The sequence below is a fragment of the Betta splendens genome, chromosome 12 (genome assembly GCF_900634795.4).
Source record: "Betta splendens chromosome 12, fBetSpl5.4, whole genome shotgun sequence".
NCBI lineage: Eukaryota > Metazoa > Chordata > Actinopteri > Anabantiformes > Osphronemidae > Betta > Betta splendens.
In genome coordinates, this window is record NC_040892.2 from 9,649,499 (window position 1) to 9,665,667 (window position 16,169).

At 41.4% G+C, this 16,169-nt stretch overlaps 2 protein-coding genes across 5 annotated transcripts in view; one reads left to right on the top strand and one right to left on the bottom strand.

The window, feature by feature from the left end:
* Nucleotides 1-1,667: 1,667 nt before the first annotated feature.
* On the bottom strand, nucleotides 1,668-8,972 carry LOC114866697 (secretory carrier-associated membrane protein 1-like). Of its 2 annotated transcripts, none has more exons than XM_029168756.3 (9): nucleotides 8,729-8,972; nucleotides 6,228-6,305; nucleotides 5,935-6,042; nucleotides 5,548-5,656; nucleotides 5,189-5,317; nucleotides 4,411-4,570; nucleotides 4,162-4,263; nucleotides 3,952-4,069; nucleotides 1,668-3,871 (listed from the first exon to the last, which is right to left on the bottom strand). In XM_029168756.3, the coding sequence occupies exons 1-9, from the start codon at nucleotides 8,783-8,785 to the stop codon at nucleotides 3,722-3,724; spliced, it is 1,011 nt and encodes a 336-aa protein (XP_029024589.1). In that variant the 5' UTR covers nucleotides 8,786-8,972; the 3' UTR covers nucleotides 1,668-3,721. The 2 variants fall into 2 exon arrangements, with proteins under 2 accessions (XP_029024589.1, XP_029024591.1); XM_029168758.3 differs by lacking the exon at nucleotides 8,729-8,972 and adding an exon at nucleotides 7,030-7,166.
* Nucleotides 8,973-10,367: 1,395 nt separating this feature from the next.
* ap3b1a (adaptor related protein complex 3 subunit beta 1a) overlaps nucleotides 10,368-16,169 on the top strand; it is a 38,533-nt gene continuing 32,731 nt past the window's right edge. The window contains exons 1-3 of one of the 3 annotated variants that reach the window (XM_029168755.3): nucleotides 10,368-10,643; nucleotides 15,482-15,557; nucleotides 15,677-15,751. In XM_029168755.3, coding sequence (XP_029024588.1) covers nucleotides 10,516-10,643; nucleotides 15,482-15,557; nucleotides 15,677-15,751 — 279 coding nt within the window. In that variant the 5' untranslated portion in view covers nucleotides 10,368-10,515. Of the gene's footprint in view, nucleotides 10,644-13,762; nucleotides 14,556-15,481; nucleotides 15,558-15,676; nucleotides 15,752-16,169 lie in introns of those variants that run through there. The other 2 variants (XM_055513405.1, XM_029168754.3) reach the window with 2 other exon arrangements.

Consider the following 16,169-nt stretch of genomic DNA (forward strand, 5'->3'; position numbering starts at 1 on the left):
ATTGTTACCCAGCTATGCTTGCGCTCCACATTTATATGCACGTATGTAATTCTGCGTGTGAGCGAGATCACAGGATGACGAGTCCCTCTCCAGATGTTCCTCCCTGCATGTGGACTACAGAGAGGCTTCTGGCACAACCCTGTGGCTGCCTTCCTCCAGCAGTGCACTCAAACTAAACACAGCACTTGATGACTTCCAGATTAGGCACAAGACAAACCGTGCAATCTGAAGAGCGCAGCAGAAAGTCGGGGCCATTTCTCTGCCAGAGGCTTTCAGCGTTGCCTTTCATTTTCCTGCTGGTAGACCGAGATGACGAGAATAAGGGGAGGCAGAGGCTCAGAGTCGAGTTTCCCTTCACACCTGGAAGAGGACGATTGCATTTCTCTCAAAATATGGTGAAGGACGATTCACACGCTTTGCTTTCTTTGGACAATATATGAAATCTGTTTTATCTATTTAGAACTGTTTGCTGGACGCGGATGCAGGATGGTGCAAGAGCTCGACCATCACTATATATTAGCTCTCACTGTAACTGCTAATTTCTTAGCATTGGATTGTGAAGTATTCTTAGCTCATTGGTTGGTTGTCCACTTGGTTCTGTGAAGCTCTAATGACACCCAGTGGACGATGTCTTTAAAGTCTTTCAGTGTCAAAGCTTGGGTTTTGTGCAGAGAATCAACGCCCAGGTTTGCTTTTCTTTAAAGATGCACCACAATTATTAACTTCACAAGGATCAATCCTCTACCCTGCCTCATTTCCTCTGCGAGCTCTTCTACAGACTGATGGGTGCAAGAAATGTAACATACCAACTCCTTCTAAAGGCAGCTGACACCCAGTAGGAGCTGCTGCTGCTCCACACACTCCTTAAAAGTATGAGGCATTAAAGAGGAGAGGCCGCTGAGTGTGTGCGAGGCTGTTATTCCTCCTCCGTGCCGCTTCCTGTTGGCAGCTGGATTGACCTGCTACTAGTTTCCTCCTCTGTGAGAGAGCCGCTCCGCTTTATTTCACACACTTTTGCAGACTGAAGGACTTGGCGCGGAGATGTCTTTATTTTCTAGAGCTTCCTCAACAGGTTGATGCCACGATAACAGGATATAAAATTAAACGCACAATCACAAGTTTGATTTGCACCTGATCGTGCTGTTAGACGTGTTCAATTATTTGCGTAATTAAAGCAGAACAGACTGAGTAGTAGGTGATAATTTTCGTACTAAGATCTGCAGGACATTATTCAAAATAATTAATTAAAAATTTTAATTAGTAATCTCATGCTTTTACATATACATACAGAACAATCTTCTATTAAGATGGTAAAATACAGTATATCTTATTTAATGTCTCTAATGAAATAATTTAAACTTGATTTGCAATTAATTCAATGTTGTTCTATTTCTCGCTGTATTGCTTTACAGGTGCTGCCATGATACCAACATTTGTGCTGAGTCTCAATCAGACTGAACTCGCTTTAAATTGCTGAGTATTAGGTCTAATTTTTCAGAACCAAGCTCTCCAGTGGTGACCTCCAACCAGTGTGAGCTTCCTATCACTCTACTGTAGAGAAATACTGCCCTCTTCTGGTTTTCTGCTGCTGGTGCAACTCAACTGAACACATTTTTATATATGTCTGCATGTTTAGACCACATGGGAAAAAAACAACGTAAAACATATACAGAAGAGGAATTTTATTCAGTGTTAATACAATAAATACAAAACTTAAGCTACTCAACATGCAGCTGAGGGTGAAACCAAAGTGCATCTTAAAAGGACACTGACTAACAGCCGACCATCTGCTAATCATACAAAATATACAAACATCCCTTCATTTATCTATATTGTCAGTCAATTTTAAAAGAGACTAATGCAAAGCTCCATTTCATTCTCAGTGTTTCTACCACACACCAGGTTGATTAAGAAGCACATCTTGAAGCCACAGTTCATCCACAGCACAACACTTCACGTTGCATTGCAGCCCATGTTTTTATATGCAAGTCAAAAATAATAAGGTTCAGCTTCCACGGAGCCTGATTCTTTAAGGAATAATCTCATGTTGCTTTGCATATACAGTAAGTAATTAGGTCAAATTCAGACAAAAAGCACAATAGAGCTAAACAAGGCATGTTGCGGGATGCGTGATTAAAACGCAACTCTCCAGGAAGTCCCAGATTACGATTCAAAGGCCCCAGTTCCTTCAATGTACACTCCTACATGTATTTCGTCCACACATGGGACACAACAGACAAGAGCTGAGACAAAGTCAAACAGTGAAAAATGACATTGCAGTCTCCACTGAACACAAAGTCGCTCAATGATGAGAAAAAGTCACATTCAACAGGATCTCAGCAGGCAAAAATGGAGAAAATTTAAATAAAAGATGCAAACTTACAAGAAATTAGAGGAAACCAACAACACAAATGTTGGTGGTGATGATGATGCTGATATGTAAGCAGTTAGCAGAACATTACATTAACAATAATCACCACCTTTATCTGAACCCAGTAGCTCATTCTGTACTTTGTACGATTGCCAACCTCGTCATGCAAAAGAGAACATCCTGAGTGAAACTGAGGTAAATCTGCAGTACATGAGAAGAGTTAGGGACAAAACATACTCTCCAAAATGATCATCTGTATAATCATGCTGCTGCTCTCTCACACACGCACACACCGGTGGATATCAACCGTGCCATTCATTGGTCTGACACAGAGGGACAGTGTCACAATGTGACATATCCCATACAAAGAATGTGATCCAGTGTAAAGTACAACTTGCTGTGACTGGATTTCTAAATGATCATCATATTCAAAAGATCTCCAGCAGAACAAATTGTACATTTAAAGTCATATTCAAATATGGTTACGCTTGGTCCTTCTCTGTCTTGCATCATTCTGAAGTGTATATATTTGTGCAGATGTTTCCTGAATATGTCTCCTCAGGCTCAGTATTTGGTTTTATGACTTAACTCTGCAGTCAAGGTAGCAGGAGCGTTTAATCTACAGTACATGCTACTGTGGGCTTCTTCATCCACCGCACAGCTCCCTGGCAGATCAATAGAATTCCTTCATTGCAGTTACTGTACAGAGATGGCAGGGCTTTTTCATTTTCTTTTAAGGAGAGCAAACAGTGAAAGGCAGTGAACGCAAAAGCTCAGCATTCAACTTTAGCAATACAAAGCACTAGAAGGCTGCAGAGTGTGCATTTACTGTAGTAGTGAATGCAAATAAGCTTTGAAGACAGGAAGGGGTGATTGAGCTCAGACACTCCAAGATGGCTAACGGGTGGAAATGGCCAGGAAAATTTAAAGACTCCAGCTTGTTTCAGCTACAATAGATTCTGTCTACAGACAGACACACAGGCCTTAAGGCATCACCAACATATAAATAGGCACACAAACTTTAATTTAGCTGGTCACACAGACACCACACATACTAACTTACAGAGAAATAGAGGTGGGCACATTGGTGGACTGGAAGGAGAGCAGTGAGAGATCCCAGAGTCAGACATGAAAAGACAGCAAAGCACCATGACCCTGTTTAGTAGATGCCCTTAGGTTTTCTGTCTCATGCTGAGGATGACAGCCAAGCACAGAATCCACATAGACACCAGAAGGCTGTTAGTGTACAAACAGGACACTTGGCTCAAGTTGAAGCTGGATGTTGCACTTGTGAGCAGGAGGAGGCGACCGAGGGACTGGTTGGATGAAGGGATGAGTCTACTGAACCAATCAGATCTGCTCTTTGAAGGACGCTTGGGCGGCGCTGGTGGCGGCGTTAGCAGCGGCCGTCCGCACCGTCTTATTCGACATGAGCCCTGTGGCAAACTCCTGCTGGGCCTTCTCGAAGCTCGCACCCGTGGTACGGTACATTGCATGGATCTGATAAGATGAAAAAAAAAAAGTTAAGCCAGAACCGGGTGCCACGTGCTACGCTTTGTTATCATTCAGATTTATGGTACCTTTTTGAACATGATGAGGGACAGGACAGCCAGGGTGGTAAACATGGCAGCAACGAGGATCATTAGGATGCCCACGATGACCTTTTTATTCAGGGCAGTCAAAGCAGAGATCCACCCACTAACCACAAGAAGTCACATATTAATCCTCAACTGCAAATGCAATGTCCATCTTATTTTGGCCTAAAATGCTCTCTTTGGTTGTGTTCTCACCTGGCACCCCATCCACTGATGCCAATGCACTGGAGGACGTAGACGCCAAACTGACAGATGTACACGAAGAAGAATAGGAAAAATCTGAATGAGCTGTCACTCCTGCAAGAGGAAACATGGGATAACACCATAAGCTTAGTTGTCTTTGCGCCGATAAGATGAGATCAAGTCAGACCAGTCACAGTTTTCTAAAGGTTATGTCAGTAGGACAGCGGACGCTGAATTTTCCCAGCTCTGTGCAACGTTTACCTGAATGCTCCATAGAGTGGTCTGAACCAACAGACAAAAGAGCAGGGTGTGAAGAGCAAGAACCAGAGGATGGACAGGCCGAAGTCCACCCCACGTTGTCCATCCACGCAGAACCAGGCCAGGCAGCCTATCATGTTAGCTAACAGGGTCCCAGTGTGAACTGAAGGGGGAAAGAAAATCAGCTGCTTAGAGCTTTTACCAGTAGCAAAATGTGGTAGTAGTAGTAGTATTAGCAAGAGCAGCTTTGTGCAGCAGTGTCCAGTATCAAAATCAGGATGGAAACAAAGGAAAGAGTGTCGCTTAGTGTTTCAACACGCAACACTGCAGCACTGAGAACAGAACACGCACACTTTAATTATTCAGCATTAAAAACAGTGTCTGCATGGCTCAGCGCATTCTACAGCCACAGTGGCCGAGTCTGAAGAGCTGAGGGCGCATTACATCCCGGTGTGAAATACGACACAAACTTTACAGTCCAGAGCCGAGTGAGGACAGAAAATAAACTGAAGGAAGGAGGACGTGATCAGTTCAGTGTTCAGATCTCAGTATGAACCAAACTTTAAGCAATCATCTGACCGAATCCCTTCATCAGTCCACATGACTGCACCATGTGCTTCTGTCATGTGCTTTCTAAATTCCACTAGATGCAAATACCCACTGAATCCAAGACGTAAACTCTAACTTTTCATCTCCAACGGGAGGCAATGCTAACACTGTAGTCAAGTCATGAAAATTCATTCTGCTGTTGAGCTATTTCAAACACAAATATGCGACTCACACATCCAGAGGTAGTACATGATCTTGACCGTCTTCTGAAACTCCACAGGAATGTCCACAGTAATGTCTTGGTAGAAGCAGGGGGCCACGGGGAACTTCTCTGGAAGGGGAGGCCAGTTGTTTTTCCTGCCTGAAACAGGACAAAACAACAACAGCCTATGAGTATGACAAAGGAAAAAAAGGGGATATTTCCAGATTTGGGGAAATAAGCCAAGAGTTAAGTCTACATGAAGCCTGGTGTCTTTAAGACTCTAACTGCTTGAACTATTAATGCTGTTGATTTGCAGGTGTAGTGACTTCATGTCGTCTGTGTTTAACACAGAAATCAAACTGGTTAGTGTGTTTTAGGGGTAGTTGTACCTGAAGCACTGAGCGCCTGCATCTCTCTCTCGCGACGGTCCAGCTCTGCAGCCTTTTTTTCCAACTCGTCCTGTCGCCTTAACAGCTCGCTTGCCGCTTGTGTCTGCTCCTACACAAACACAAACGCACAACATGTCAACACCAGCCAACCAACCAGCTGTCGTGTTAATACATTTCCCACCAGCGTTGTGCACTGCCTTAATCTCTGATGGGGATGCTGAATCATTCAATCAATTCAATCAATCAAGATTGATTTAACCTGCTGGGCTACACACACCTCCACTGAATAACATCAGCATAGTGACAATGTTGAAGAGAATATTTCTTAGAGGATCATGGAGCACACAGCTGTGAACCCATATGAGGTCCAGATGTGACGAATGGTACCTGTGCCGGGGGCTGCGAGTAGGGTGGCGGCTCCTCTGTCGGCCTCATAATGGCAGGTTGTGTTGTCATGGTGGGTGCTGCAGTCTTGGGTGCTGCACCCGAAGCCGTCTGTGGAAGAGAACATATGACGCTAAAGGCGTGCAATGATCAAGAGGCAGGGTAAAGACAAACAGCATTAAACAACTGCACTTCAATGTCGAACTTCATGAATCCTCTAAATTACGTATGTTAGGAACCAAAATGAATGTATAAACTGGATGCATGTGTTAGTGGATAAACTATGAAGTACTCACAGGTTTGGCATCTGTGAATGGATTGTAGTCATCCAACCCTGCAGGAGCAGTATTCCTTACTTGTGTCACTGACGGATCCTGCACAAACAAAACACACAGATCTCACATGAGATGACTTTAAGAAAAGAGCTAAATCTCGTTTGTTACAAGTTTTGAATGTGCAGAGCATGAAAGTCTTGATTTATCTCTTCTTGTATCAGTGTAAATCTGTACAGCGAAGGACAAAAAGGCTCATGTGAGCATTAAAACCCTTAATTATTCTGCCAAATCAAGACCACAAGCCTATAATTCAATACTGGTAAAGATGGGATGATTCCAATAATTTTCATGGGAACACATCTATAAATACTGTAGCCACGAGCTTCAAAGTGAAGGCTTCTGGCTGTTAAACACAGAAATTTAAAGAAAGACAGCGACACATTACTACTATCTGCTGCCCAACACTTTTGCATCATTCTAACCAACATTGTGGTTTTGAAGAAGCGCATTGAAAAAACAGGAGTAAACGGCAGCTGTAACACACACAAACCAGACCAAACTCAAATAACCTGAATCTGTCACTGCTCCACCTTAACGCTGAAATGCATCATCGTCAAATAAGCTTGGAACAGTATTTTGACTACAATCAAAATGCAAAACTGTGGCTTTTATAATTTTACTAGACTAACAGATACAACTGAGTATTTTTTCAATCAGTTAGAGGAAACTATCGTGTACTGAACTACCCAGCAGGTCATATTGTCTTTCATTTGCATGTAAAATGCTGCTTCCTGTAGATCCACTCATTTTGTAATTAGCTTACCATTAGCAGGCACCAGTCTCATTCAGTCTGTGTCTTCCTGAAGTCTTATCTTGGTCGAGTCTCACTGCTGTGTTCTCATCATCTCCCTGACTCTTGAATATCTACGTAGGAGCAGCTCTTGGTGCTTGACACACTGAGGCTGCAACTTGTCACCAGACCGGGTCATAAATATTTCAGGGTATGTTGTGTTTAAAGTTTAATGTCGCCCTATTGTACGGCCAAACAAATACAACTACACTATATTCACCAAAAGCTTAGTTCTTAATCATCACAAATGGTTCTCTTATTGTGTATCTGACTTCACAATCATGTGAACATGTTTAACTTGCACAACTTTATCTTTAACTTAATCTTTCTTCTAACTGTCAACACATGCTCTACGCTGTTTAACAGTCAAGCAGCAACACAAAGCAGATCAAAAACTCCTCATTCCTAATAAAAAAGGTACAGAGATGATAAAGTATGAGTTTTAAAGTGAAGCTGGTGTCATTAGCCCAGATCCACAGAACTAGGCCAAATCAGACTCTGATGCAAGACACAAAGGGATACAATCTAGCAGGAAATGTGCCAGCACCACATGTCGCCATCATAGTGCCATATGATTTCATAAAGTATTAAAAATAGCTAAGAGGAAGGAACAAACCAGTTTCTCCTCAGGCAAAAGAAAGTGTGAACCAATACAATACAGCGAAACAGCAGAAATGCACTAGTTATGTCAGTAGGTTGATACAGAACTCCATAAATGATTCACATCTTATGAGTCTGAATGGTCAACCTGAGCCAATCTGATTCAAGAACAAAAAAGTGTTAATGAATACCAATATTTCATAAACCATTGGCACACAGACAAGCTATTATCTTCCTCCTCTTTAGTTTCAAGGAAAAGAAAAGAACTTCAACACCTAAAGTCTAAAGACTTTAGCTTGAGGAAAATGCTACTTGGTCGCTAAGTATCAATTCTAAGTTACTTCATACAATATGGAGGACAAGGAAAGTCAACTGAAACTGAATTGCTGAGGATCACATGATCAAATATCATGACACGTCACTTAAACCAACACTGCCTGTGTGCAGAGGCATGAATAAAGCCGACAGCATAATAATGAAGGCGTCAGACTCTGATAAGTGTACAGTCATAGTCATGTTCTTATGTGACTTAGAGAACTACAGTTTCTATTTGGTAGAAAACATCAAATGCGGGGAATATTTAATGGATTTCACGAAAGAAGGAACAAGATGTGATCGATTTATACGACGATTTATAACCAAAGTAAAAAGTACCAAAGTAAAAATTCCGACTTTTTACTCAAACAAACGTACACATACATTTTCCATCATACAAAGTACTACTTGTATAAACTGTGTTAAATCAAGTAAGACAAGAATAACTCATAAATGTAAGTACCGCCATAAGTAAACATTTGCTTTTACCAAACAGTCGCCAAAGAGGATACGTTGAAAAAAATGAACCGAATACTTGAGCCAACCTGTTGAATAATCAGAGGAAACACCTGCGGTTCCATCAGGAAGACAAACACAACAGCTAACACACGCACGCGAAGGGACAGCTTAAATTAGTTACAGTTAAACATCGATTCATTTTATAATTGATTCCTTTTATCACAACTGCTTATAACGCAAGACGTGGTTCTTTCCATGTCATTCATGCTAATGTGGCTGCTAAGCTAGCTTACGTTACCTGGAACGGGTTCCTAAAGTTCGGATCCGCGAACGGATTGCTGTCGAAATCGGACATCTCCCTCCGATGGGCCACCCGGGTCGTGTCGTTTAGACGTGTCTTAAAGCTGATAAGTAGAACCAGCGTCCGAACGGAACCACCGGAGAAAGGCTCGCTTTCAGATGAAACGGTCGGAGGTGACGCGAAGTGAAATGTTGACTATACTTAGAAACGTCATGGAGGCGGAGGGTGTTTCTTCTTCTTCTTCTTCTTCTTTTCTTCTTCTTCTTCTTCTTCTTCTTCTTCTTCTTCTTCTTCTTCTTTTGCTTTTTTCGCGCGGGTGGCAAACTTGGGTGCATTACCGCCTGCTTCTGAGTTGGAGTCACTGGTTTATTCTCTGCTATTAAACAAACAAACAAACAAACAAACAAACAAACAAACAACAAAAATCACTAGTTCTTCTAGAAAACTAAATACTGCCGTGAATTCTAAATCACCTGCATTCAAGCCTAAGAACCTTAACTGATAATTATTATTATTTTAATTCTTTGTTGCCCAGTATGCGGTATATAAAGAACACTGTAAAACAAACATATGCTCCAAAGTTTCCTCTACACCACATTAGCAATTTCCTTCTTCATGTATCCTCATTATTTCCCTGTACTATGTTTAAATATCATCATCAAACCCTTTACACGGTGGCACAGTACAATGCAGTACAGTACAGTTCGAGTGATTTGAAAGGTTATTGCACAGTACTAAATATAAATCTTGTACCGGTTTGCACAAATGTTGCAAAGAAAAACAGTTGCACATTGCGTAAACAAAGAATAGATATATAATAATGCAGAGTTTGCACAAATATTGTACAGAGGAGATTACTATGTAACCACTAGTGCAGCGGGTGAGTGAATGTAGTAGGAGGTAGTTTACAGTTCTGATTATACAGTCTGATAGCAGCAGGTAGGAAATGTGTGTGATATCTCTCCTTCACACAGCGAGGGTGGATCAGTCTGCTACTGAAGCTGCTCTCCAGAGCAGACAGTGAGTCCTCCAGTGGGTGAGAGTCCTGGTCTAGGATGGATGTGAGTTTAGCCAGGACCCTTCTCTCATCCACCTCCTGCACGTGTCCAGAGTGCAGCTCAGGACAGAGCATTATAGCACTAATATTCTATTTCAATGGTTAGATTTTACCCCTTTTCCGAAAAAAAACATTTTACTTAACTAATATTACTTTTTAATAACAGTAATATAAGTTTTTTTAAGTTAAAGGCTACACTCACATGGTTTCACACAAACAAACTATAAATAAAATGTAATATTACTCAGCACAGTAAGTAGTATTATTTACTTAGTATTGCTTACTTTAATGTAGAAAAGTAGTGTGTTGCATGTAAAGTACCAGCTAAAACTTATTTGGTGAAAGACGTTTGATGAGTACGTTGCTTTCCGTTCGTTTCTGACGATAACGCCGTAGGAACGTTGTTGCCCGGACAACACCACTGCATACGGCGTTTTGACTGTAGATATATTTATTCCAGATTAGCCGCTGTCACAGAATGCATTTACCAGTCGTTCTAGTTTACCTACATCTATGCTCCATTTCGACCCAAGCTCTGTCATGTGACACCACCTTGTCCAGCTCACACTTCCGCGACTGCGTGTGAAAAGTTGCTGAAAGCCGATGAGAAGTTTAGCGTCGCGGGCACTTTGAGCGTAGCGTTACACCGATTTATCACCACGGCTGCGAGAAGCTTGTTGTTTAGCGGCGGAGCGCGACGAGTTTAATTCATCCCTAAAGTTCCATCATGTCGACGAGCGCCCTGTACAACGACCAGGGAGGAGCGGAGCCTGCGGTGGAAGCTGCTCAGGAGAGCGCCCCGACCTCCGCCGGCTCCGCAGCAGCCTTCGGGCTTTTCAGCGCTGACTTCAAAAAGTAAGTTAGCTTAGCATGCGTAGCGTGTGCCGTCTCCGTGCGCAAGTCGAACGTAGTGAACGTAGTGCTAACTCCTGACGTAGCATGCTGACAAGTGGCCATCACAGCCCGCGGCGCCGGCGGAGCCTTTCGCATTGTAGTGGTTGTGATGAACGTGAAAGTCTCTTTATTGTTCACGTGAACGTGCACGTCACGCCTTTATGTCGCGTCTTCTGGGCAGGTCATGTTTCAAACACTCACACAGCAACGGGCCGAGCCTGGGCCCAGGGCAAGAATGTATTGCTGGACCCCTACGGACCCCCAGAACAACATGGCAGTTTAATATAGTTGAATTAAGTAGGAGTTTTAGGGAACAGATTCATATAAATCCAAAGAAAGAAGAGAAAATAATACGCATGTACAGGTCACTTTAAACAACCAGTGTCATCATGATTTCTGTATTAAACTAGTAGCAGATGAGCTAATGCCTGTTTCATACAAGCATAGTACTGTATTATCAGACACGAGCTGTGTGATTTTTATAGTTCAATGCACTTTATTACATGTAACTAGTGTCTTCAGCATAAAGTCAATACTGCATTGACTAACATCAAATAAAGTGGAGTTCTGTAACTCTGCTTAGCTGTTACATGTTGACAGGGGGTAGTTTGTGTTCAGCTATTCAGCGTCGTATGTAGTTTTTAAAAAAATAACTAGTTAATGTTTAAAAAGCTGTTTGTGTTTAAAGATCTGCTCATCTGTTTACCTCAAAGCAAACTAGTGAATTTGGATGTGCAGCAAAGTAAAGATGTTAAACCTGTTATAAAATTATACACCCAAAAAATTTAATCTAGGTGGAGATAGACAGTAAAATGGATAGACATGTACTTTATATGTTGACATTTAACATACTTTATTAATGATATGGCAATATTGGTGTATTTCTGCAGAACCTTTTTAATTATCTGCCAGCTTGTTCCTGCTACTGGTGCTTATCGGTGTCACCTAATTACTTTTGAATTCTGTAACACTGAAATACAATATCAATGACAGGTCTTTATTGAAAATGATCCTGTATCAAAGCTTGGTATTGCACTAATTGTACGTTTATAATTTACTATATAAAATACTGGACTGTCAGCTTATTTGTATTTCATAAAGCTGCCACTAGAGGGCAGCAAGTCACAAGACGTAACGCCTTTAGCAAAGCCCGTTGCATTCTGTAGCTTTTTTGAACTAATGAGTCTGTATCAACGTTTGTCCTGCTGTGATGCCACGTTACAGTTAGTTACAGGTACAGATCCAGTAATAAGAAAATAGATTTTATTCTTTTGTCATACAGACTGCACAAGTAGACTGTTAATATATTCCCTGAAATCTGGTAGATGTCTCTGCTCAAGTTGTTTTCAGTTTCCCTTCATGGAATCTGGGATGGGATTGCTATTTTAATCATTTATTTGCCAAAGCTAAAAGGTTGCTGTGTGCTAAAGGCAAAGCTGTCTCACGTGACCAGTTAGGAGATGCCAGGTTTACCTACATCTAGGCCACGCTGCAATATCGGGAAGAAAGTACAAAATGGCATGAATGATGCTTCTCTTTGCACACGTCTGCCTGACACAATCCACAATGCTCCTTGTGAGCATCCTAGATGATCCATGCAAGTCTCAGTGTGCCCAGCATTCCTGTGTTGCATATTTGTTAAAGGTTGTGCTATCTTGTTCCAGGAGTTGCGGGCACATCGAGAGCGTTCCCTTCTGAAGCCACGCTGTGTGTTTGTCATTTGAAATTAATGTGTATCACACGTTCTGTAGAATTGTTCTGACTGGGGACTCTGTGCGAGGCTACTGATAAGACATGTGACTGTTTTATTATCTATGACTAAAGAGATGTTTCACTTTGCTTGAGTGTCTTGGTTGCATTGAAAAGCTTGATGTGCGCATTTGTGTGAGCTTTATTAAACGTTTGCATTAAAGACTTTGAGCCATTAGTTTTAAAATTATAGTTTGTTTATGTTCTTCTAATTCCAAATTTGTTCATGTTTGCTTTGTCAGCAATAATGGGAAGTTAACTGTGTAAAAAAAAAAAGCCTTACATCAACTGAATAGTAAAATGTTCATATGTCAGGTTCAGATTATTTTGTATTAAACACCTGTTTTAACTGTAGGGTTTATCAGCAGTGGTCTACAACATTGCTTGAGTGACAAAACTCAGTCAGGAAGACCAAGATTAATTTATTTTTAAATCGAAATACAGATTAATTATGAAAAGCCCTCAATAGAGATTTTATTTCCTATACGTCCGTACAGTTGTAGAAAACGCAGCTCTAAAAGATCAGCGTCTGGCTGAAATGGGAGTCTGTTTTAAAATGCTGCTCTATGGTGAAATCAAAAGCAGCTGACCTCGCAGCCACATGAAGCCACTGATCTCTGCAGGCCACATGGCTTCATCTTGTACAGTACCTTAACTTGATGCAACATTCAGATGTACGTAGTGCATGTGTAAGAGCGTCTGTTAGGAGCTTTATGTCATGTCCATAAAGTCCCACACTAAATTGAGCACATTAACAAAATACTAAAATTGGATTTGACTATTGGCTCCAGTCCCATGAACATATAACCATATGTTCTGTCTATACATAAAATGAGGCATGTGACTCATTTCTGAGGAATACGCATTATAGAACTGTCACAAACAATAAACCAGTCTCAGCAATGATGCCAAAAACCTGTGAAACGATCACAATTAGGCAGATGTGAAAAAAATACGATATATATATATATATATATATATATATATATATATATATAATAAAAGTAAGAAGAATCTTTGATGTGTAGATGTTGACTTAGAAAATTGTAGATTAGAAAATAAAATTTTAGCCTTACTACTACATGTATGAAAAGTGGAATATTAAAAGTCCTTTAACACAGTGTATTTCCATCAGTCCTCTAATGCAGATAACTTTAGTTGAAGGTGCTTAAAATAGCCCCCTGTGAGGTTGGCTTTTTCCAACATGCACCACTGGTAGATCTGATCTGTACAACATGATTGTTGAGGTTGAGTCACTGATCAGACACGCTTTCAGATCAGTCACTTAACTTCAATGTGTAGGAGGTAAGATATGTACTGTTTGTGGTTAAAATGTGTTTCCTGATGCTTGTTACTGTTATCTTTGGTGAGGGCCTGCCAGACTTGGCAGTGCGTTTGCTCTTGGTGGGTTCAAGCTGAAGCGGAACATTGTGCAGTGGAGGCGATGAAAGGTAGCCCAGTGTTTACCCACCAGTGGAGATAAGGCCCTCCTGCTTCCCCTGGAGGGAAGTGACTACAGTCAGAAAGCAGGTGGGACAAGCTCTACATGTGGCAGAGGCAGTGAGTCGACCACACCTGACCAACAGGTGGTTTCACAGGGAGTGTGGTCTGCAGCAGCTGGACACTAAGCAGGCACTGTGCTCACCCATAAGGATGACTTGCCATTAGTGAGCTGACGGGGCATCTTGTGACTTTCCTTTTTTTTTTTTTTTGCCCAAGAGAAGAGGAAGGGTGTAGTGAATGACAGACACAAAGCCAGTGGAGTCTGTGCTGTTTTTCCACTTTGACAGTTATGAACAAGAGGAGTATACCACTGTAAATACAACTAAGGGAACAGGGCACACAGCCTGAAGGAAACTAGTGTGTTTCACTTTTGAGTTACAAGGAATACTGTAGACTCTTTGGAGGCGGACACGCACAGGAGGAGTCCTGCTTGTGCGAGGGGGCTGCTGTGGGGGCCAGAATGGATGTGTGTTTCTCTTTGCGCTCCGAGGCAGTGGGAGCTATGAGAGCAGCGGTGGTGTCTGCTGAGAGTCTCCAGCTCACTCTGAAGACTAAACTGAGTCGGGAGGAACAGGCCCTCACGCACTCTGACGGTCGCCCCAAGGACGCACACAAAGCCGGGTACTGTAGTAAGATCATCTGATATGTCTCTGAGGTTGGGTTGTTCTTAGTTGGTTCTTTTGAATCCTTGTAGGAAAGTTGAATTAATTAATTGATTAAGTTTTCTGTTTCCCTATTTTAGTTGGCGTAAAGTGTGAATACAAAAATTTTTCTCTTTAGAACAGTCTAAAATAGGTTCTTATTTCTATTTATTTTATAATTTCTTTTTCTAACCTGCTTTGGTGGCATTTAACAAGTACAAGTAAGTACAATTTATATATCAAGTATCAAATCATCACTAATTAAATTACTTTCCAAACTATTTTCAAAATATAATTTAAATTCTTCGTTGAAGAAAATAATGTGCATCATCTGCAAATAAACTGATTTTAAACGTCACAAAAATTGTTTACATACAAAATGAAGGATTTGGCCCCAAAAACTAAAGCAGGGTCTCTTTCAAAATACGAATACAAACTAAGACTTTAAAATGAAATATCTGAGCTTGCAGAAGCCAGATACAGTTGCAAATGCCAAACTACATTTATTATATACAGTTTTTCCAGCAGCTGTCAGTATTCTCTATTTCATACATACATTTTTATGTTAACCTCGATACAAATGAAAGATAAGATGAAAGTTTATCACCAAGATAACTGCACTTAATCCTCATCATGTAAGTACTGGTATCTTCCAAACGTTATGATAAGCAGGCAGAAATGTTGTGGCGATGTTTTTGATCTGCTCATTACCCTTCTCAGTGTTTAGCCCGATATGAGGAACAAATAACCTGCTGTGTAGCTTTACAATGATGCTGTGTGCTGGCATTAGCAGCAGCCCAGGAATGAACAATGGCGCGTCATGGGAATGTAGCACAGTTTTAGCAGAAGCTGCTGCCGAGCAGTCGATGTTGAGCATAATGACACCAAGAATTTTGTTTTCGTCAGGAATGAAGATCTCAAAGAGATGTTGGAGAGCAGCAAGGAGTCGCTCAAACTGGACGCCATGAAAAGGGTCGTTGGGGTGAGTGCATCGTGGGAATTCACACGTTGGACAAAACATTTGGTTTGAGACGAGTCGTCTCTGCGCTAACCACATTAATGTAAGTGGTAACACGAGTACAATTGTTGTTTAATCTTCAGCTTATTGCCAGAGGGAAAAATGCATCGGAGCTGTTTCCTGCTGTGGTGAAGAACGTTGCGAGTAAGAACATAGAGGTAGGTTTATTCAAAAATCACGAGGGAGCGTCATCATCCCTTTTGCTATTTTTGGTGGGTCTGATTCATTTAATTCTTGTGTAATGCAGCATGTGGGTTGTCTACATCATGACGTCACAGAGGGAACCTCTTTGTCTTTCATTAATTCTTGCGTTTAGTTTAAATCTAATAAAAGCAGGATGAATTAATAAGACGGGGCGGGAGATGTGCTGTGACACATGTTTACTTGCTCACTTCTTTTGTCTCCAATGACACAAGATTAAGTTTGTTGACCTGCTGTAAAGGAGTAGTGAGCCAGGTTGACATAGATGCAGCTGTTATAAGCAGCCCACCATTAAAACAGGACTCTGTCATGTGTGTAACTTCACCTCAAACTGACCTCGTTCTGCTCAGGACTAAAATAGGGGACATTTTCTTC

Bases quoted from the DNA above. Each gene is read 5' to 3' on its own strand.
- LOC114866697 (XM_029168756.3), bottom strand. From the start codon at position 8,785: ATGTCCGATTTCGACAGCAATCCGTTCGCGGATCCGAACTTTAGGAAC. The intron at 5,318-5,547 runs GTACAACTACCC...GTCCTGTTTCAG, and splicing joins GCAGGCGCTCAGTGCTTCAG to GCAGGAAAAACAACTGGCCT. The intron at 4,571-5,188 runs GTGAGTCGCATA...TTCCCCCTTCAG, and splicing joins CATGTACTACCTCTGGATGT to TTCACACTGGGACCCTGTTA.